Here is a 22,559-nt window from a genome sequence, read left to right as displayed (position 1 = left end):
AAAATGACCTAAAATATCAATTCGTTGAGACTTTTATACTCATCGAACGAACTACATTTAATAAGCATCAAAATTGACTAGAATAAATCTAGTACAGACCAAGAAGACCTAAAATATTAATCCATTGAAACTTTTACACTTGTTGGACGAACTACATTAATTAAGAACCAAAACGGACTAGAATAAACTACTAAACACCAAAATGACCTAAAATCTTACTCCATTGAGACTTACGCACTTATTGGAAGAACTACATTGATTAAGAACTAAAATGGACTAGAATTAACCTACTAAAGAACAAAATGACCTAAACTATTAATCCACTAAGACTTTTGAACTTATTTGAGAAACTATATTTATTAAGCACCCAAATGGACTAGAATAAACCTAGTAAAGACCAAAATGACCTAAAACGTTAATTCATTAGACTTTTGAACTTATTGGACAAATTTCATTGATTTAGAACAAAAATGGACTATAATAACTTAGTAAAAAACAAAATGACCTAAAATATTAAACCATAGCGATTTTTGCACTTATACGAGCAACTAAATTGGTTAATAACCAAAATAACGTAGAATAAACCTAGTAAAGACCAAATTTACGTAAAATATTAATTCATTGAAACTTTGGTACTTATTGGACGAACTACATATATTAAGAACCAAAATGGACTAGAATAAACTTACTATAAACCAAAATGACCCAAAATAATAATTCATTGAGATTTTTGCACTTATTTGATGAACTATATTGATTAAGAACCAAAATAGACGACAATAAACATACACTACTAGAAATCTGCATTTTTCCTGCGGATTTAAGCAAAAATTCCGCAGGAAAGCATGTTACCTGCAGATTTTCTGGCTCACGTAAAACCTTTGTGGATAATTGTTACTTGAGGATTTTAGTACCGCAGGTAAATTATCCGCAAGAAAATTAAATAAAATCCGCAGCAACGTTTAAGAAAACTTTAGGCATCTTCTTACGACTTTTCATGCAGAAATATCTGCAGTACATTTCCTATAAATATATTTCGAATGAAAATTTGCAGGTAAATCCACACGAAATTTTGTATCAATAATACGTTTCGCATGAAAATCTGCAGGTAATTTCATATCAAAATTATTTTCAAAAAGTATCCACATGTTTAAATTTCCACATTAAACGAATTTGTCTGATTTTTCATTTATATAAAAATTTTAACTAAAAATATATGAAAATATTATTATAAATATATTTTTTAAATATTTAATATTAGTCTTTAATTGAAATACTATTGCAATAATCCAAAACAAAATTTATATCATGTTTTCAAATCAAAACTAAATATTTATTAAAGCATGATCCAACTATTGTAATAATTCTAAACAAAATTTATATCATGTGCACAAATCATATTGTGATAATTATAAACAAAATTTATATCATGTTCACAAATCATAACTAAGTATTAATTAAAACATGGTCCAAAAAAAAATTAAGTACAATCAAGTACATGATACAACCAATTTAACAAAATAGAAACAAATACTACTCAATATGATCACTACCAACATCCCCACTATCTTCATCAGTTTCCTCGTTGAGTTGTGGTGATGAGCTTGGACGAGAAGAAGATCCAACAAATCATGTACACATGCAGTCTTTGATAAGAAGTTTTTTGGAAGAGAATTAGACGGAATAGTAAATTATATTATAGGCACAAATACATTTAAGCCCATAATTTGTTATCTAAATACATGTTAGTTTCAAAAGGAATTTTTGCATGAAAGAAAATTAAATGGGATAGTACTTATTGTAGGCACAAATCTATTTAATATAATTGATGATGCAATTAGGTGTATTTTTTACAATAAATAGTTAAATGTTTTAGATACAATAAATAAGAATTATGATTCAAGTAACAGAAACAACTATAGTGGAATAATGAAAGAATTATGATTGCATCAAACATTTATCTTAATTCTAGTTCCTATATAAAGAATGTTTGAATAAATCCTTTGTTTACTCAAATTAGTGGAATAATGTTAAGTGTTTACATTCTAAGCATCAGTTGGAATTTTATAATGAATTTTGAATATCTTCTCTTTTCGCCTCCTTCTGTAAAATGTGACATTGGGTAAATTCAAATGGATCCATCCATCCCCCATACATTTAGCTACTAGTACTATATTATATTATTAACTATATTTATTGGTGAATGTTCATCCACCTTCAATACAAGTAACAAGAAAAAGAACCATATTTATTCTATGAGACCACAAACAAGTAACAAGGAAAAGACACAGAGAGTAACATCATGAAACTTAAAAGTAATTAACCATGTTCTCTAATTAATATAAATGAATAGAATGTTACATTAATACTATAAAATTTTGTGAGCACTAAAGCACAAGATAATTGAGTTTGCAAACAACCTATGATGAATGCAAAACATTAAATTCGGCATACACTATAAGCACAAGAAAGAGTAAAAATAAGTGTAGAAATATAATATCCTATAAATTTAGACTCCCAATTTTTCCAGGTAGTTTTGTGCATATAGCTAATCAAACAAGCAACTTGGTGGACCAGGTAGTTATGTGCATATAGCTAATCAACAGGTAGTTTTTCTATGGTGGACCAGGCAGGAATATCAATTGTCCCTAAAGGAACAAATATTATACAATCAGAATTTTTCTAGAATGACCAAAATTGATATGTTTATTCCACTTCATTATATTTTCTTCATTCATGAATCATGCATCAAATGCTATATATATTTGTCAACAATGATATATTGATAATGATATGTAAGACTTAGAACTCTTACACCATTCAATAATGTGCTCATTGTTATTTATTTTTCTAAAAAATTAAGTCAAATAACCAAAGAAAGGAAACCGTATAATTCAATAATTCGATAAAACTTAAAAAATTACTGTTCAACTAGATTGAGCTAACCTCAATTAAATTTCACATGGGTGATTTTCTCAATCACATACAAGCACCTACAAAAGGACTAGGAAATCTGGTTCTAACAATCATATTTCACCATTATATTATTTTTTTAAACATCTCAATAAACATTTACATGGTAATATAGTATAAGAGAAAGTTGGAGTTGGAGGTGGTGTTCTTTTCTACAAAAGAGGTTGTGTGAGAGTAAAAGAAAAGTACGACAAAATAATAGAAGAATTTGGACCTAAAATAGCTTACCTTACCTATCAATATGAACTATCAATTATTGCAAAATGCAGAATCATTTTATAACAATATGAACTCATTTTCATTCTATTTTTTGCTTTTATACTCTAGTTTCTAGATTTGAAAATGAAAATAGAAGAAAGAAAGACATGAATTTCAATCAATAAAACTTCAAATCAATTTTAAAATGATATCTAATTAAGTTTTGAATAATAGAGAGAAATCCAAATACACCTACAACAAAAACTAACTACCAAGACTAACAACCTTTAAGTTGGTGACTATGACCAGCAATATCAAATGTAGTATGTGAGATCAAGTTAGAAACATCATTTCCTAAACATACACAATAACAAATTGGACATTCAAAACCCTAAGCGAAGTTAAAATTAGCTTCAACCCAAATCTCTGACTCTAAACAAACACAAAATCAAGTGAACCAGAAAAACAAATTGAAATGTACCACGATTAATGTCACAAACTAACGAGAAAATAACATTAGTGATAGAATCAAATACCTCTATAAATTGAAACTGAAATCGGCTTAAAAAGCTGAGAAAGATTTGAGGAATGAGAAGCGCAAATCAACGTAAATGAGAAGCGCAAGCGTGAAGAATCTATGGGAGAGAAAATGAAAATATGATAAGCCAATCCACAATTTTGAAGAATAATATAAAATCCCTAATTTTGAACATATGAATCAATCGAATAATAATCCCTAATTCAGAGCACAAATATATTACTGATAATCTCAATCGAATAATGAATCAACCAAATCACTAAACCCTAAAACAATGTAATTTTGCGATACCATACCTTGTTGAGTTGATGATTGTTAACTGTAGGCGGTAATACCTGCGTATCGCTCGAGTTCCTCTAAGGATTTGGCTTTAAGCAAAATTGCCTCAAGAAGCAAGCTTACGGAGGAGAGCGGTGGAGGCCTTGGTGGTGGGTATTTGCGATGAAATGAGGAAGAGAAAGGAGAAGAAGAGAGCTATCGGTGGTTTTCAAGTTAATGTCGTTGCCAAAATAGAGTGTACTGCCTTTTTTTTTCCTTTGAGTACCGACTATAATTTTACAATGGTCAAAGATAAAATAAGTCCATAGCTAAATTTTACAATGGTCAAAGATAAAATAAGTCTATAGCTTAATTTTACAATGGTGACTATATGAGTACCGACTATAATTTCAACATTTAAGAGTATTTTTCCTTTTGTGGTTCACACATTATTTAAGTGATTTTCATTGTTAAAATGATAATTTTAATATGGACATTAATTTGAATTTTTATATTAATAATAAGAGCTATATTTAGATAATAACAATAAATATACCTAGTAAATTAAAAATAATTTCTATTTAAAGACAAAATTATTTTTTAAATAGTACTTATAATTAAAAACAAAAATAATATATAAACAATAACTAAGACTACATTAAATATGCCATTAAGTACTACACTAGAGCCATAATTACTCAAGATGCAACTTAACATGCTATTCTTTTACAAGAACTTTAACATGTTTATTTAAACATAAACTAATACTTCTTTCGATTTTAAAAATACAAATAAAAGTTAAAATATATTTTATTCAAAATTTAAAATAAATAATTTTAATTTTTTATATATTTTTAAGACCGGAGTAGTACTAAACCTCCAATATAGGAACCCACCACAACATAAAGACTAACCTTCTTTGTATTCGAATCATAATTGTCTAGGTCAATCAAATTCGACGGTTCAATCACTTTCATTAATTCTAGCCCGTTTAAAAACACATTTGGTATTAAAAAGTCATTCGTATTAGGCTTTATGCTAACCTAAAATCATATGTTAAATTTTAAAAAGAAAAAATACTAACTTGTTTTACAACAATAGTGATAGATTATTCACAATCAACTCTAATTGATCAGATTAATAAAAAAAATAATAGAATTAGACAAGTATATTTCATTAATTTTTGTTTAGAATTTTAAATTTTACATCACTTAAGTGTTCTTAATTAGTCGTATTCACTTATCCATAATTTTCCAATAACTTAACCTCACCTAAAATAACTTTTACACAAAAGAAAATTAATTGAAAAAAAAACTTATTATTCCTACAAAATATGATGTTGCATCAACCATTTTTTGAAAAGTAAAAGTCTATGATCATAGAAGTTTAATAACCTTCAAGAAAAAAAAACTATTTTATTGGTATAAATATTCGCAAGACAATCCGCAGGTACTACCTTCGGAATTTGCTGCGGAGGTTTCATGCGGAACAGATAAATCCTTAGGAAATTTTTGAAGTTTGTTTTGGATCTAAAGTCACATATAAATCCGTAGCAAACCGAAACCTTACCTGCAGGAAAATTTGGTATTACCTGCGGAAACGAATCCGCAGGAAACGCCGTAGGAAAACGCTAATTTCTAGTAGTGATAGTAATGACCAAAAATAGCTAAAATATTAATCCATTCATAATTTTGTAATTATTGATTTTTAGTGATTATTAAATGATAAAAATCATATTTATTATTCTTTCAAGTGTTACAAAAATAAAATACAAATAACAGTCAAATGTTGGTTTTAAAGAATTCACTCATACCGTGAATTTAATTCCCAGTGTGAGTATGGAGACCTCTTTGATATATTATCTTTGAATAGTTTTATTAATGTTCTTGAAACTTTGAATTCTACAATGATAATGATGAGTTATTGAAATCTAATTTATTTAAAAAGAAAATTAATAACAAAAAAAAAAGAAATAAATATTTAAATCAAATAAATAAATGAAAAATTCATTGTAAAGCAGTTACATAACTAGCGCATTTTCTATCTACTTGTTCCTAAATTCTCTCGTATTTGACCATTTCTTTTTCTCAATAACGGTTTCCTTGTCTTCTCTTTCGTAATTATTTGTTTTTCTGCTAGTAATAGAAGTTAACTAACTCTACCATATCAATATAATTTATCTCCAATATATCATCTTTCATTCATTCAAAATTAATTTTATTACAAACTAAACCTACATTAATAATAAAGAGTGGTAGTTAGAGAATAGTCAGCCATAAAACTCATTTCTTATTCTACTCGTGTAAACGTCAACACCGCAAATGTAAAGTGACGTTTGATAATAATAATAACTTATTTTATTTTTTTGTACGGATGTTATACTTTTCCATTCAAAACATATGTTTTTATTGATTAATTTGATCTCACTGTTAGTTTATTTAATAATTATATAACATACATTTTTTCCGTACACTAAAACTAAATTTCTTGTCGTTTGCGTATACAAACATAATTTTTTATTTGGCAAGACTAAAATCATATTTATTGCACTAATTTATTTGTCAGGTAAGATCAATGTAAATTTTTTTACACAGTCTACTCAATAATCTGGTTTAAGATAAAAGATTAAAGTTTTTAATTGAGTATGACAGCAGACAAATTTAATTTCATCAACGATAACACACCAAATCAAATAATTATATTTGTTTTTAATATAAATAATTTTTCTTATAAAGATATGTAAAAGTAACTTTACATATGAAACCACATTTATCTAACTGGTTTAAAAAGTTTAAGTGTCAGCTCTAGATTTTACCATTAAAAATGTAACAAGTTACGTGGTGGGAGTGAGAATTCAGCAGTTACAAGAAAATAGGGAAATCAAAGACAGTTAAAAATAGAGTTTTCTTTTAATGAATTAATATTAAAAATTAAGAAAGAGAAATGCATAATTGTGAGTAACTGCATGCAACTTCCCCTGAATTATCTGAACCCACAAACTAGCATGAAGCATTGAGGTTCAAATCAGTTTATGTATGTACTCTCTACTCTGTACTTTCAGATACTTGTTTTTCTCATTTCTCTCTCAACAAAAAGGTCCTACTCAGTCTTTTTCTTCCTTCCTTCAATCTAGATACATTTTTGTGCTTTTTTTGTTTGTTGGTTATCATGACACTTAGCACATATCACTCCTATAGTTACAATAATAATTTTTACCTTCCTTCTTCTCTTGTTCAAACTACCAATTCAGAAATTATCACTTTTCAACCTCAAGAACAATTGTCTTCTTATGTTGATGATGAAAGTTTCCTTTTTCAAAGTCCTTATGTTTACTCAAATGAGACTAATTACCCTTCTTCTTCTTATCAGCTACTTGATGATACCACTTTCAATGAAAACTTCATTTCTATTAATGAAATTTTCTCAAATGAACAATATTATTGCCCCCTTCCATGTGCAAAACGTCAGAAGCTATGTCATGAACAAATCGAAGAAGAACAAGAACTTTTGAATTCAACCAATTGTTTCTTGAACGAATTTCTTACTTCAATAGAAGGAGAACCGCCACCACCGCCCTTCTACGCTGTGCAAGAGTTTAATAATGAGGGAAATAACATTGTTAATGTTGTGAGCGATGAGAAGAAATTAGTCAAGGAAAAGAGTGTTTCTACGCAGAGTGTAGCTGCCAGAGAAAGGAGAAGGAAGATAAGTGAGAAAACACAAGAACTTGGTAAATTGGTTCCTGGTGGAATCAAGATGAACACAGCAGAGATGCTTAATGCTGCTTCTAGTTATGTTCAGTTTCTTCAAGCTCAACTTCGAATACTTCAACTTATGCAAACATTAACTAAGGTATATATTCATATTTTCTTCATTATTAATTAGAGCTCATGTTTTTCTCTTAATAAGGTTTTTGCTTTAAGTTTTGTACGATGTTTGGTTATTACGTAAATATTATTCATTTTGTATGAAGACAGCTATAGTAGATTTGCTTAGTTTTATCTTATAAGTGTGATCTATGAACTATGTATGACTAAGTATTGTCTTAATTTTGAGTAAACACTCTGATTGTGTTTTTTGTTATGTTTTTTTTCTTTTCTTACTTTTATTCTAACAAAAATGTTGGGTTAAGGAAACGGTTAATAAGAAGAAGAAATGGTCAATAATAGAGAGAGAATTTAGGGAAGCATTGTATATTATGTAACTGTTTTACAAAGCAATTTTCTATTTTTTTTTAACTATTTAAATATTCACTTTTTTTTTTCTAACTTTGTGTATTCGAATTCGAATTAAAAAAAAAACACACTATTTGTTTTCCTAACACTTTGGAAGAATATTAAAAAGTTCATCATCCCATGATCCTGACTATTTTTACTTTTATAAGCTAAATGCTAAACATTAAATAAATAAAATTGATGAATGCTTTTAACATTTTTTTCCTCATAAGTTCCTTCTATTATTAGTGGACCCTAGAATAATATTGGGGATGCCAATAGAACGAACATTCTTTCTTTAATTAACTCTTAATTATTATTTTAGTTTTATATATATGTGATGTGACAAAATAAATCCACAAATATAATTGATTATTGCAGGAAGATAAGGAAGGTCCTTCAAGTGAAGATCTACAGAAACTTGTTGTTTCTCCTTTAGTTCAAGAGAGATTGTATTCAGAAGAAATGTGTTTTGTTCCAAAAGAGTTTGTCACCACCACATTGACCAATCATGATGATGTTCGATCACAACCTACCATCCTTAAGGGTCTTAAACAGCTTATTGGATCACAAATTGAGAAGAAACCAAAGCAAGAATAATGTTAATTGCTTTTTTTCTCCATTTTTAGTCATGCTTTATTTCATTTTTCATTTTTCATTTTTGATGTTGTTTCCAAGATATGGCTCTCATCTCGCGAGCCTTAACTTCAATTTTTTTAAGTTCATTTTGCTTGAAAGAAGAATCCTCTTTATTTATATATTTCATAGTCTATTCAATTTTTGATATTTTTTGATATTTTTTTATTTTGTTTTGAAGGAACTAATTTTATGATCTTAATTACATCAATTTTGATGATAACAAATTATATATGAGACTTAGCTTATTTATCCTAGTTGATAACGCTGAAAGGGGAGTTTGTACCAGTACTAGTGCATCTTTTGTTATGCAACAAGTAGATCAGTGTTTCATAAAGGCGATTTTAAATGTTATTAACTTTTTTTGGATAATTAATCCATTTTATTGAAGACATCTAGTCTAGCATCACAAGTTATATAGTCTTTCCATTTTTTAGGAAGAATTGAAGAACACACTCAATCGTACAACAGCAGCATCCAGTTTAAATAATTTTGTAAATAATTACTATGTTTTTAGTTAAGAATATATCACTTAGACTACTTATCACTTAATGAGAGATTTAGCTGATAGAAGATTAAATGACAATTAAGGAGCCAAATAAGGATTAATTAAAAGATTATTAGCAGTTGAATCCAACCAAGATCATATAACTCATGATCAATTAAACCAAAGATCAGCTGAACTAAGATAAGTTGAATCAAACTCAATTACTCAAATGAGATAGGCAGTTGAGTCAGTTGAAAATAGTTACTAAGTTTAAATGGGCTTTAGGCCTATTATTTGACTAATGTGAATGTTTAATGACCAAATCATGCAGCTGACGAAAACAGGGACAATTAAAGATTCAACCAATTCAAAAATTTGCACTCATTCTCCTATATTATTTTCTATCCAACAAATCAAAGATAACTAATTGTTTTATAAGATTAAGGGCAAGGATTTGTAATATTCTTACAATCAATAAATCATATAGCAGACATTTAAATTATCTTTGGAATAAGAAAATTGGGATCGGAGCACATGGACGGTTTAACATTTGGAGCTTGCAACAGATCCAATTCTCAACAGACAATGTAGCAGCAAAAGTTTCAACAGCTTCCAATTCTTCCCTGGACGGAGTTCAAAACATTATTATTGGATAAGCAAATTAACAACTGAACATAAAAAATGTGTTACCTAAAATAAATATAACCATAGGAAATTCCTCCATTTTAAAGTTACTAGTATCATTGCATTGACATTTACCAAAATAGATTTGACTCCTCAGAAGTGAGCGATGCGTTATTGTTTATAGAGTATTTCTCCTTTAGTTAATAAAAATATTAAAACCAAAACGTTCACGAAAACTATAAAAATTTCAATAAAATGTAACAACCATTGTAGCACCGACACTATTGATCGAAGGCATGTTCCGGTGTCCAACTTGTGCTGGTGTCCTATACTAACACCGACACATTGATTACATAGGTAACAACCATATAATAGTCGTGCACAAATTAACTCATGACTTGTAAAGGGAACAGTTTAAATCACTTCAATATATCTTAATCAACCAGATTGACATGCTCAGTGAGACTTCAAATATTCATATGTAATTTAAAAGATTGATGGAAAATCAGGATATTTGGCAGCACAAAGATGGATTAATATAGAGAATGAGAAATATCACCGTCCACCGGGGTGCCCGACGTATACCACTATGCTAATAAGCCCTCCTGGTATTAGAATTCTCTTTGCAGCTTCTAATGCCATTAACGTTGTTTCTGATCTTGTTTTTATTTCTTTGTCACCGCCGGGAAGATAACCTAAGTTGAATGCAACAAGCCTAAAAATTATGCAGCACATTAATAATAGATAGAGTTCAACCTTAAATTTTCAAAAAAATTGCATCAATAGTAACTGTGACATGTGTTTTTGTACCAATATTATATAAATGGAATCAATACCAAGACTACAGTTAACAATCTTTAGGAGTGACATAATATTTAATCATATGATATCAGAAGTTATGACAGTTTACATATAATTCAGTTTTTTGCAAATCTAGAGGCATATCCATTTACTGTTGTCGCGATTCATGCAAATGAAACTGAGTTGGAATTAAGGCTGAATTTATAGCTTTTTATTCAAGAAATCTATTCAATGAAGAAGTAAAAGATATCAGATTAAGTTTGGCAGTTATTTTCAACCATTAGTTTCTAAAAACAAAATAAGATTAAGAACAGAGAGATGATCAAAGTTAAGGAAAAGTGAGCACCTAATAGAGGCATTCCTTTGAACAACTTCTTCCATTTTACTATGGCAAATATTGAATAGCTTGACAAGTTGTTTCTGCATAAATTTGAAAACAAAGAAAAAATTTGATCATAATTACAGAAGGATTGAATGTTATCTGATTATATTTGTATACTGGTAAGAATATAGATACAATATTATTCGGAAAATATCAATAAATAATGGCTTGTTTGTTTTGGCATAGACATATTTGAGGACAAAAAATAAAGTAAAAACAAAGTTCTTAATTTTTAAGAAAATTGTTATTTTGAAAGAACAAGACCCTAATATTATAAGAGATGAAACCTTCACACCTTTATAGTCCTCACCTGATTGGAATTAAGTGATTCTTCTAGCAACAAAGAAGTCTTATCTAAAGCATCTTTCTGAATGTCCAATGCATACACATAACCATTATGTGAATCATCAGCAACCAAATTGAGCAATGCTAAGGTGTCAAAACCGTTGCCACATGTGGCATCGATGACTGTGTCTCCTTTCTGAATAATATGTTTCCATACCCTATTAGGAACAAAAGAAATAACTCATATCAAGGTTATAGCATTGTCATCACAGAATATATAGATAAGTATGAGAATAATAATAACAAGCAAGCATGCCAAATAGAGTTCTGTAACAAACCTAGAATATGTTCACTTTTAATTCAAGCCAAGCTACTTTAGAATCAATGAAACTGAAAATGTGTACAAAAAAGAAAGCCTCTAAAGATATAGCAAAGAGAAATTGCCACAAACTATTTCAATGGTCTGTTTGGTTAAGATTTTTTTTAAAATGTTTTTATAATATTTTTTCTTTTTGTTATAACATTTTTAAACAAGAATTTTAAAAATAAAGCTTCAAATGTAAAATTGGTTTAAATAGTTTATCTTAAAATATGATTTTAAGTATTCATTTATTTTCTACAACTTTTTTTGGATAATGAAATTTCAAAAAATGATTAAAATGAAAAACTATTTTGAGAAGTTTTTCATAAAAATCATTTTTGAAAGATACCTTTTAAAAAGAATATGATTTTTGTCATGTTAAAATCTCAAATAATGAATATTTAAGTTATTAAATGTCAAATTTACTTTTTTTTTAATTGATAACAAATGAATCTAAAAATTTCTCCTATTTTTAAGTAAATTTTCATAAAAACCATTATTTAAAATATAAAATAAATTCACTTTTTCAAAATATTAAAAATACGACCCAATAACTAATTTGAAAAATAGAAAAGCAAGCAGAAACAATGAAAAAAAGAGAATAATTTAATTAAAAGATATATAATTACACATACATGTGAGCAACATCCGTAGCCCTCTTCTTTCCAAAGACGAAGCTCACAAAAACATCCTCTAATCCTGAAATAAAAATACATGAAAAGAGTTGTGGAAGATTATTACGCAAAAGGGTATATCTCAATGTTACAAAAACAACACTTTTTAGGGAAATAAAAGGGTACCTGAAAAGGGAAAATCGTTGGAGAAGGAAGAAGCAGAAGAAGAAGATTGAATGTTATTGGCCACTGGAAAAACACCATTGTTATGTTTAATGGGTTTCACACAGAAGCAACAGTAATTTCTGGAGATGTTGATTAGAGTTTTTGCTTGAGAAGGAAGAAGGAAAAAGAGTCTCCGAGGAGAAGAAGAAAACGAAGAATGTGTAATAAAGGGTTTGTGAATTGCAACTGCAAAAGAAGAGAAATGAAACCTCAACGATAACATCACTTTTTCAAATTAAATGAACCAAAAATTGATTAAAAACTTGAATTAATTGAATAAACTGTATAGTGTCGTCGTAAAAGTACCTTAGCGACTAAATAGGGTAGTATGTGGTTAAATATATAGATTAAATTTAACTAATTAAATATAAAATGTATAGAGTTATAATTTTCTTTTTAAATATTCGTAATTTTATTAAAGATTTAAATAATGAATTATATGGATGAATTTATAAATAATTATGTAAAAACTGTTTACACTCAATATATATAAATTAAAGATTTAAATATACACAAAATAATTACGAAATTTTTTATTTTGATATTATTTAAATTAATTTTTTAAATTTTGCATGAACTAAATTTAAAATTATTAATTACTTAACTGTTAAACACGTAACAATATTAAACTGCATTTTGCATAATATTAAACATAGTAATGACCAAAAATAGCTAAAATATTAATCCATTCATAATTTTGTAATTATTGATTTTTAGTGATTATTAAATGATAAAAATCATATTTATTATTCTTTCAAGTGTTACAAAAATAAAATATAAATAACAGTCAAATGTTTGTTTTAAAGAATTGACTCATACCGTGAATTTAATTCCCAGTGTGAGTATGGAGACCTCTTTGATATATTATCTTTGAATAGTTTTATTAATGTTCTTAAAACTTTGAATTCTACAATGATTATGATGAGTTATTAAAATCTAATTTATTTAAAAAGAAAATTAATAACAAAAAAAAAAAGAAATAAATATTTAAATCAAATAAATAAATGAAAAATTCATTGTAAAACAGTTACATAACTAACGGTTTCCTTGTCTTCTCTCTCGTAATTATTTGTTTTTCTGCTAGTAATAGAAGTTAACTAACTCTACCATATCAATATAATCGTCTTTCGTTCATTCAAAGTTAATTTTGTTACAAATTAAACCTACACTAATAATAAAGAGTGGTAGTTAGAGAATACTCAGCCATAAAACTCATTTCTTATTCTACTCGTGTAAACGTCAACACCGCAAATGTAAAGTGACGTTTGATTAGTTTACCGAGAAAATAATAATAATAATAATAATAATAATAATAATAATAATAATAATAAAATTGATAATAATAATAATAATACAAAATAATAATAATAATAATAATAATAATATTATTATTATTATTATTATTATTATTATTATAATAACTTAATTTCTTTTTTTGTATGGATGTTATACTTTTCCATTCAAAACATATGTTTTTATTGATTAATTTGATCTCACTGTTAGTTAATTTAATAATTATATAACATAAATTTTTTCTGTACGCTAAAATTAAATTTCTTGTCGTTTGCGTATACAAACATAATTTTTTATTTGGCAAGACTAAAATCATATTTATTGCACTAATTTACTTCTCATGTAAGATCAATGTAAATTTTTTTTACACAGTCAACACAACACATCACACTCAATAATCTGGTTTAAGATAAAAGATTAAAGTTTTTAATTGAGTATGACATATAAGAGACAAATTTGCAATTGGTACCATATATAAGTTTGAAATACTTTGATAGTGCCTCCATACCACTTTAATTTTTCATTCTTTTCCACAGTTAACAAATTCATAAATCAGTGAGTCAAGAGGACATATATTATTGGTGTAAATTTAATTTCATTACATTATTGGTGTAGATTTAATTTCATCAACGATATCACACAAAATCAAATAATTATATTTGTTTTTAATATAAATAATTTTTCTTATAAAGATATGTAAAAGTAACTTTACATATGAAAGATAAGAATAATTTAAATCATATCCATCACAACGGATGAAACCACAATTATCTAACTAGTTTAAAAAGTTTAAGTGTCAGCTCTAGATTTTACAATTAAAAAAGTAACAAGTTACGTGGTGGGAGTGAGAATTCAGCAGTTACAAGAAAATAGGGAAATCAAAGAGAGTTTTCTTTTAATGAATTAATATTAAAAAATAAGAAAGAGAAATGCATAATTGTGAGTAACTGCATGCAACTTCCACTTGTTTTTCTCATTTCTCTCTCAACAAAAAGTTCTTGCTCAGTCTTTTTCTTCCTTCCTTCAATCTAGATACATTTTTGTGCTTTTTTTTTTTGTTGGTTATCATGACACTTAGCACATATCACTCCTATAATTACAATAATAATTTTTACCTTCCTTCTTCTCTTGTTCAAACTACCAATTCGGAAATTATCACTATTCAACCTCAAGAACAATTGTCTTCTTATGTTGATGATGAAAGCTTCCTTTTTCAAAGTCCTTATGTTTACTCAAATGAGACTAATTACCCTTCTTCTTCTTATCAACTACTTGATGATACCACTTTCAATGAAAACTTCATTTCTATTAATGAAATTTTCTCAAATGAACAATATTATTGCCCCCTTCCTTGTGCAAAACGTCAGAAGCTATGTCATGAACAAATCGAAGAAGAACAAGAACTTTTGAATTCAACCAATTGTTTCTTGAACGAATTTCTTACTTCAATAGAAGGAGAACCGCCGCCACCGCCCTTCTATGCCGTGCAAGAGTTTAATAATGAGGGAAATAACATTGTTAATGTTGGGAGCGATGAGAAGAAATTAGTCAAGGAAAATAGTGTTTCTACGCAGAGTGTAGCTGCCAGAGAAAGGAGAAGGAAGATAAGTGAGAAAACACAAGAACTTGGTAAATTGGTTCCTGGTGGAATCAAGATGAACACAGCAGAGATGCTTAATGCTGCTTCTAGTTATGTTCAGTTTCTTCAAGCTCAACTTCGAATGCTTCAACTTATGCAAACATTAACTAAGGTATATATTCGTATTTTCTTCATTATTAATTAGAAGAAGAAATGGTCAATAATAGAGAGAGAATTTAGGAAAGCATTGTATATTATGGAACTGTTTTACAAAGCAATTTTCTATTTTTTTTTTATCTATTTAAATATTCACTTTTTTTTTAAATTTGTGTTTTCCGAATTAAAAAAAAAACACTTTTTTTTTCATAACACTTTGGAGGAATATTAAAAAGTTCACTCTTTGTTTTCCCATGATCCTGACTAAATAAATAAAATTGATGAATGTTTCTAACATTTTTTTTCTCATAAGTTCCTTCTATTATTAGTGGACCCTAGAATAATATTGGGGATGCCAATAGTATGAACATTCTTTCTTGAATTAACTCTTAATTATTATTTTTGTTTTATATATATGTGATGTGACAAAATAAATCCACAAATATAATTGATTATTGCAGGAAGATAAGGAAGGTCCTTCAAGTGAAGATCTACAGAAACTTGTTGTTTCTCCTTTAGTTCAAGAGAGATTGTATTCAGAAGAAATGTGTTTTGTTCCAAAAGAGTTTGTCACCGCCATATTGACCAATCATGATGATGTTCGATCACAACCTACCATCCTTAAGGGTCCTAAACAGCTTATTGGATCACAAATTGAGAAGAAACCAAAGCAAGAATAATGTAAATTGCTTTTTTTCTCCATTTTTAGTCATGCTTTATTTCATTTTTCATTTTTGATGTTGTTTCCAAGATATGGCTCTCATCTCGCGAGCCTTACTTCAATTTTTTTAAGTTCATTTTGCTTGAAAGAAGAATCCTCTTTATTTATATATTTCATAGTCTATTCATTTTTTAATATTTTTTTTATTTTGTTTTGAAGGAACTAATTTTATGATCTTAATTACATCAATTTTGATAATAACAAATTATATATGAGACTTAGCTTATTTATCCTAGTTGATAACGCTGAAAGGGGAGTTACTAGTGCATCTTTTGTTATGCAACAAGTAGATCGGTGTTTCATAAAGGCGATTTTAAAGGTTATTAACTTTTTTTGGATAATTAATCCATTTTATTGAAGACATCTAGTCTAGCATCACAAGTTATATAGTCTTTCCATTTTTTAGGAAGAATTGAAGAACACACTCAATCGTACAACAGCAGCATCCAGTTTAAATAATTTTGTAAATTATCACTTAATGAGAGATTTAGCTGATAGAAGATTAAATGACAATTAAGGAGCCAAATAAGGATTAATTAAAAGATTATTAGCAGTTGAATCCAACCAAGATCATATAACTCATGATCAATTAAACCAAAGATCAGCTGAACTAAGATAAGTTGAATCAAACTCAATTACTCAAATGAGATAGGCAGTTGAGTCAGTTGAAAATAGTTGCTAAGTTTAAATGGGCTTTAGGCCTATTATTTGACTAATGTGAATGTTTAATGACCAAATCATGCAGCTGACGAAAACAGGGACAATTAAAGATTCAACCAATTCAAAAATTTGCACTCATTCTCCTATATTATTTTCCATCCAACAAATCAAAGATAACTAATTGTTTTATAAGATTAAGGGCAAGGATTTGTAATATTCTTACAATCAATAAATCATATAGCAGACATTTAAATTATCTTCGGAATAAGAAAATTGGGATCGGAGCACATGGACGGTTTAACATTTGGAGCTTGCAACAGATCCAATTCTCAACCGACAATGTAGCAGCAAAAGTTTCAACAGCTTCCAATTCTTCCTGGACGGAGTTCAAAACATTATTATTGGATATGTAAAGCAAATTAACAACTGAACATAAAAAATGTGTTACCTAAAATAAATATAACCATAGGAAATTCCTCCATTTTAAAGTTACTAGTATCATTGCATTGACATTTACCAAAATAGATTTGACTCCTCAAAAGTGAGCGATGCGTTATTGTTTATAGAGTATTTCTCCTTTAGTTAATAAAAATATTAAAACCAAAACGTTCACGAAAACTATAAAAATTTCAATAAAATGTAACAACCATTGTAGCACCGACACTATTGATCGAAGGCATGTTCCGGTGTCCAACTTGTGCTGGTGTCCTATACTAACACCGACACATTGATTACATAGGTAACAACCATATAATAGTCGTGCACAAATTAACTCATGTCTTGTAAAGGGAACAGTTTAAATTACTTCAATATATCTTAATCAACCAGATTGACATGCTCAGTGAGACTTCAAATATTCATATGTAATTTAAAAGATTGATGGAAAATCAGGATATTTGGCAGCACAAAGATGGATTAATATAGAGAATGAGAAATATCACCGTCCACCGGGGTGCCCGACGTATACCACTATGCTAATAAGCCCTCCTGGTATTAGAATTCTCTTTGCAGCTTCTAATGCCATTAACGTTGTTTCTGATCTTGTTTTTATTTCTTGTCACCGCCGGGAAGATAACCTAAGTTGAAGGCAACAAGCCTAAAAATTATGCAGCACATTAATAATAGATAGAGTTCAACCTTAAATTTTCAAAAAAATTGGCATCAATAGTAACTGTGACATGTGTTTTTGTACCAATATTATATAAATGGAATCAATACCAAGACTACAGTTAACAATCCTTAGGAGTGACATAATATTTAATCATATGATATCAGAAGTTATGACAGTTTACATATAATTCAGTTTTTTGCAAATCTAGAGGCATATCCATTTACTGTTGTCGCGATTCATGCAAATGAAACTGAGTTGGAATTAAGGCTGAATTTATAGTTTTTTGTTCAAGAAATCTATTCAATGAAGAACGTAAAAGATATCAGATTAAGTTTGGCAGTTATTTTCAACCATTAGTTTCTAAAAACAATATAAGATTAAGAACAGAGAGATGATCAAAGTTAAGGAAAAGTGAGCACCTAATAGAGGCATTCCTTTGAACAACTTCCATTTTACTATGGCAAATATTGAATAGCTTGACAAGTTGTTTCTGCATAAATTTGAAAACAAAGAAAAAATTTGATCATAATTACAGAAGGATTGAATGTTATCTGATTATATTTGTATACTGGTAAGAATATAGATACAATATTATTCGGAAAATATCAATAAATAATGGCTTGTTTGTTTTGGCATAGACATATTTGAGGACAAAAAATAAAGTAAAAACGAAGTTCTTAATTTTTAAGAAAATTGTTATTTTGAAAGAACAAGACCCTAATACTATAAGAGATGAAACCTTCACACCTTTATAGTCCTCACCTGATTGGAATTAAGTGATTCTTCTAGCAACAAAGAAGTCTAATCTAAAGCATCTTTCTGAATGTCCAATGCATACACATAACCATAATGTGAATCATCAGCAACCAAATTGAGCAATGCTAAGGTGTCAAAACCATTGCCACATGTGGCATCAATTACTGTGTCTCCTTTCTGGATAATATGTTTCAATACCCTATTAGGAACAAAAGAAATAACTCATATCAAGGTTATAGCATTGTCATCACAGAATATATAGATAAGTATGAGAATAATAATAACAAGCAAGAATGCCAAACAGAGTTCTGTAACAAACCTAGAATATGTTCACTTTTAATTCAAGCCAAGCTACTTTAGAATCAATGAAGCTGAAAATGTGTACAAAAAAGAAAGCCTCTAAAGATATGGCAAAGAGAAATTGCCACAAACTATTTCAATGGTCTGTTTGGTTAAGAATTGTTTTTAAATGTTTTTATAATATTTTTACTATTTGTTATAACATTTTTAAACAAGAATTTTAAAAATAAAGCTTCAAATGTAAAATTGGTTTAAATAGTTTCTCTTAAAATATGACTTTAAGTATTCATTTATTTTCTACAAAATTTTTTGGATAATGAAATTTCAAAAAATGATTAAAATGAAAAACTATTTTGAGAAGTTTTTCATAAAAATCATTTTTGAAAGATACCTTTTAAAAAGAATATGATTTTTATCATGTTAAAATCTCAAATAATGAATATTTAAGTTATTAAATGTCAAATTTACTTTTTTTTAATTGATAACAAATGAATCTAAAAATTTCTCCTATTTTTAAGTAAATTTTCATAAAAATCATTATTTAAAATATAAAATAAATTCACATTTTCAAAATATTAAAAATACGACCCAATAACTAATTTGAAAAATAGAAAAGCAAGCAGAAACAATGAAAAAAAGAGAATAATTTAATTAAAAGATATATAATTACACATACATGTGAGCAACATCCGTAGCCCTCTTCTTTCCAAAGACGAAGCTCACAAAAACATCCTCTAATCCTGAAATAAAAATACATGAAAAGAGTTGTAGAAGATTATTACGCAAAAGGGTATATCTCAATGTTACAAAAACAACATTTTTTAGGGAAATAAAAGGGTACCTGAAAAGGGAAAATCGTTGGAGAAGGAAGAAGCAGAAGAAGAAGATTGAATGTTATTGGCCACTGGAAAAACACCATTGTTATGTTTAATGGGTTTCACACAGAAGCAACAGTAATTTCTGGAGATGTTGATTAGAGTTTTTGCTTGAGAAGGAAGAAGGAAAAAGAGTCTCCGAGGAGAAGAAGAAAACGAAGAATGTGTAATAAAGGGTTTGTGAATTGCAACTGCAAAAGAAGAGAAACGAAACCTCAACGATAACATCACTTTTTCAAATTAAATGAACCAAAAATTGATTAAAAACTTGAATTAATTGAATAAACTGTATAGTGTCGTCGTAAAAGTATCTTAGCGACTAAATAGGGTAGTATGTGGTTAAATATATAGATTAAATTTAACTAATTAAATATAAAATCAATAGAGTTATAATTTTCTTTTTAAATATTCGTAATTTTATTAATCTATTTGAAAACCGTTAGAGATCAATTACTCAGACAAATCCAATTCATTATTGTTTGAATTTTTGTTGGATAAATTATAATGAATTATATGAATGAATTTATAATTAATTATGAAAATAGTTGTAACATTATTAATCTTGTAATGATTGATGCATAGTATAAACTATAAAAACTGTTTACACGTAATATATATAAATTAAATATTTAAATATACATAAAATAATTAGGAATTTTTTTTTTGTTATTATTTAAATTAATTTTTTAAATTTTACATGAACTAAATTTAAAATTATTAATTACTCAACTGTTAAACACGTAATAATATTAAACATTGCATTTTACATAATATTAAACATGAAAATTTATTTTACAGAAACTAAAGTTAAATTTATTGTCACTTATATAAACTAATAATATATTTACGTTTAAATTAAATTATAAAATGAAATAGAAGGTAAAGTGAATTTTATTTTTTTCTTTTAATTTATGCATAATAACTAATAAGGGTTTATTTTCGTTTGTTTATTCAAGGATATCCACGTCAACTTTATTCTTCCATTCATATTTGCTCAATTTCATTTGGTCTAAGTATGGATGACAAAAACTCCATAATTGCATATATCTATGGATAAATTCTATAACGGACACATTGAAGAGAGTACAGAGTGACTTCAACCCTTTTCGCACACATAAGATACAAGGAAGAAGGAAGAAGGAAGAGTATGCTAAATGAGTGATATACCAATTCAAACGATTAAATTTTTCCTTCCTTAAAGCTAAATCAACTTCAAGACAAATTTTCAATTTGAGCAATAAGGTCCACGAAATCGGCAATCCCACCATCGAAAATGATTTTGTTACATAATAACCAATTACCTCTAATAGTCCGACACCAAATTAAGTAACGCGACGCTTCGTTGTTCTATCCTGAAGTTATAGTAAAATTGTTATACTTTAATTCTTTTATTTATGTGTTATGTGTTAACTCTTCGTACACAAGAGTTCAAACTTCTGATTAATTGTTTGAAGTGTTTGAGGGTTTTAACATCCAATTCGACTATTGTCGATAATAGTTTAACATTTTGAAGATGCAATTTTCTCATTAAAGTTATGTTTGACTTATAAAAAAATATTCTAAAAAAAAAAACGTGAAAAATAAAATATATTTAAAGTTTTTTTTTTGTTTCAAATAAAAAATTGGTTTATTTTTCTGTGCATCGCACGAGATAAATTATACTTGAGATATAATATTTTTTGTTATTTTAATATGAATGAAATTTTATATAAAATAAACTACTTTAGAAACTTTTAAATGATAAAAAAATTATGAGAAATAATGTCAGATAAAATTTATTTTAGCAAGGTCTCTTTTTAAATAATTGGATACTATTTCCTTGAACATGTCTTGTGAAGTATTAGATATTGTTAAAAAAAATAGTTAAGTAGACTATTGATTAGATAACTAAGGCACCATCTTCAAATCTTAAATTTTCTTTATAAAAAAATTATTGATTAGATAAATATATATTGGAGAGATGTTTACGCCAATGGTTCTTAGATTATTTTTTTAATATCGTAATTTCTATAAATACAATATAAATAAAATTAATAACAGTTAGGCGTAACATAAGGAGTTAGACTCATATAATATAATAAATTTAAATCTTCACTAAAAGAAATAACTTTATTTAGTTTTTAGCACGCTTCAAATGAAATTATCTCCAATGGAGTAAATCTATATAAAAATATGGATCTAAAAAATAAGTAGCTGAACAAAATTGCGATAACTAAACCATTAAAATGAAAAAGAAAAAGCACATAAAAAATGTAACAGAGATTTCAAATGCAAATCCTTACCCGTTGGCTAATTTGATGTGGAATTGGTCGGTGCCTTTTAAGGTGTCACTCTTTCGAGTAGATAATTTGTCTCGGCATAGAGTAGTTGCAACAAACTCAGTTCTATGTGCATGCCAATGTGGGAATGTGGAATCATCCTCACTTGTTTCTTGATTGTTAGCCTTTTGGGTTTGTGGAGGTTGATCTCTGAGTGGTTTGGTATACAATATGTTCTCCCAAATCAAGTGGCG

At 27.8% G+C, this 22,559-nt stretch overlaps 3 protein-coding genes and 1 pseudogene across 5 annotated transcripts; 2 read left to right on the top strand and 2 right to left on the bottom strand.

The window, feature by feature from the left end:
• Nucleotides 1–7,135: 7,135 nt before the first annotated feature.
• Nucleotides 7,136–8,921, top strand: LOC101510097 (uncharacterized). The gene is made up of 2 exons (XM_004488806.4): nucleotides 7,136–7,819; nucleotides 8,563–8,921. The coding sequence occupies exons 1-2, from the start codon at nucleotides 7,136–7,138 to the stop codon at nucleotides 8,779–8,781; spliced, it is 903 nt and encodes a 300-aa protein (XP_004488863.1). The 3' UTR covers nucleotides 8,782–8,921.
• Nucleotides 8,922–9,670: 749 nt separating this feature from the next.
• Nucleotides 9,671–12,891, bottom strand: LOC101512353 (tRNA (mnm(5)s(2)U34)-methyltransferase, chloroplastic-like). 3 transcript variants are annotated; one of them, XR_012162722.1, is made up of 6 exons: nucleotides 12,558–12,891; nucleotides 12,393–12,456; nucleotides 11,407–11,614; nucleotides 11,076–11,149; nucleotides 10,194–10,643; nucleotides 9,671–9,927 (listed from the first exon to the last, which is right to left on the bottom strand). XR_012162722.1 is itself a non-coding variant. In XM_073367532.1 (6 exons), exons 1-6 carry the CDS (start codon nucleotides 12,817–12,819, stop codon nucleotides 9,804–9,806), a joined length of 888 nt encoding a protein of 295 aa, XP_073223633.1. In that variant the 5' UTR covers nucleotides 12,820–12,891; the 3' UTR covers nucleotides 9,671–9,803. The 3 variants fall into 3 exon arrangements, 2 of the variants coding, with proteins under 2 accessions (XP_073223633.1, XP_004488782.1); XM_073367532.1 differs by having other exon boundaries at nucleotides 10,488–10,643; XM_004488725.3 differs by having other exon boundaries at nucleotides 10,488–10,643; nucleotides 11,422–11,614; nucleotides 12,558–12,889.
• Nucleotides 12,892–14,956: 2,065 nt separating this feature from the next.
• Nucleotides 14,957–16,480, top strand: LOC101509781 (transcription factor bHLH52-like). Its single transcript, XM_073363986.1, has 2 exons — nucleotides 14,957–15,650; nucleotides 16,078–16,480. The coding sequence occupies exons 1-2, from the start codon at nucleotides 14,957–14,959 to the stop codon at nucleotides 16,302–16,304; spliced, it is 921 nt and encodes a 306-aa protein (XP_073220087.1). The 3' UTR covers nucleotides 16,305–16,480.
• Nucleotides 16,481–17,116: 636 nt separating this feature from the next.
• On the bottom strand, nucleotides 17,117–20,369 carry LOC101509455 (tRNA (mnm(5)s(2)U34)-methyltransferase, chloroplastic-like; annotated as a pseudogene).
• Between the last annotated feature and the right edge of the window lie 2,190 nt (nucleotides 20,370–22,559).

Source organism: Cicer arietinum, chromosome 1, assembly GCF_000331145.2.
Source record: "Cicer arietinum cultivar CDC Frontier isolate Library 1 chromosome 1, Cicar.CDCFrontier_v2.0, whole genome shotgun sequence".
NCBI classification, from domain to species: domain Eukaryota; kingdom Viridiplantae; phylum Streptophyta; class Magnoliopsida; order Fabales; family Fabaceae; genus Cicer; species Cicer arietinum.
This window is presented reverse-complemented; position numbering and strand designations above follow the sequence as displayed.

Excerpts from the sequence above, each read along its gene's own strand:
- LOC101512353 (XM_073367532.1), bottom strand. The coding sequence starts at position 12,819 with ATGTTATCGTTGAGGTTTCATTTCTCTTCTTTTGCAGTTGCAATTCAC. Across the intron at positions 12,457-12,557 it reads CAACGATTTTCCCTTTTCAG|GATTAGAGGATGTTTTTGTG; the intron begins GTACCCTTTTAT and ends TTTTTATTTCAG. Across the intron at positions 11,615-12,392 it reads GCTACGGATGTTGCTCACAT|GGTATGGAAACATATTATTC; the intron begins GTATGTGTAATT and ends TGTTCCTAATAG.
- LOC101509781 (XM_073363986.1), top strand. The coding sequence starts at position 14,957 with ATGACACTTAGCACATATCACTCCTATAATTACAATAATAATTTTTAC. Across the intron at positions 15,651-16,077 it reads ATTAACTAAGGTATATATTC|TATTGCAGGAAGATAAGGAA; the intron begins GTATTTTCTTCA and ends AATATAATTGAT.
- LOC101510097 (XM_004488806.4), top strand. The coding sequence starts at position 7,136 with ATGACACTTAGCACATATCACTCCTATAGTTACAATAATAATTTTTAC. Across the intron at positions 7,820-8,562 it reads TTATGCAAACATTAACTAAG|GAAGATAAGGAAGGTCCTTC; the intron begins GTATATATTCAT and ends TGATTATTGCAG.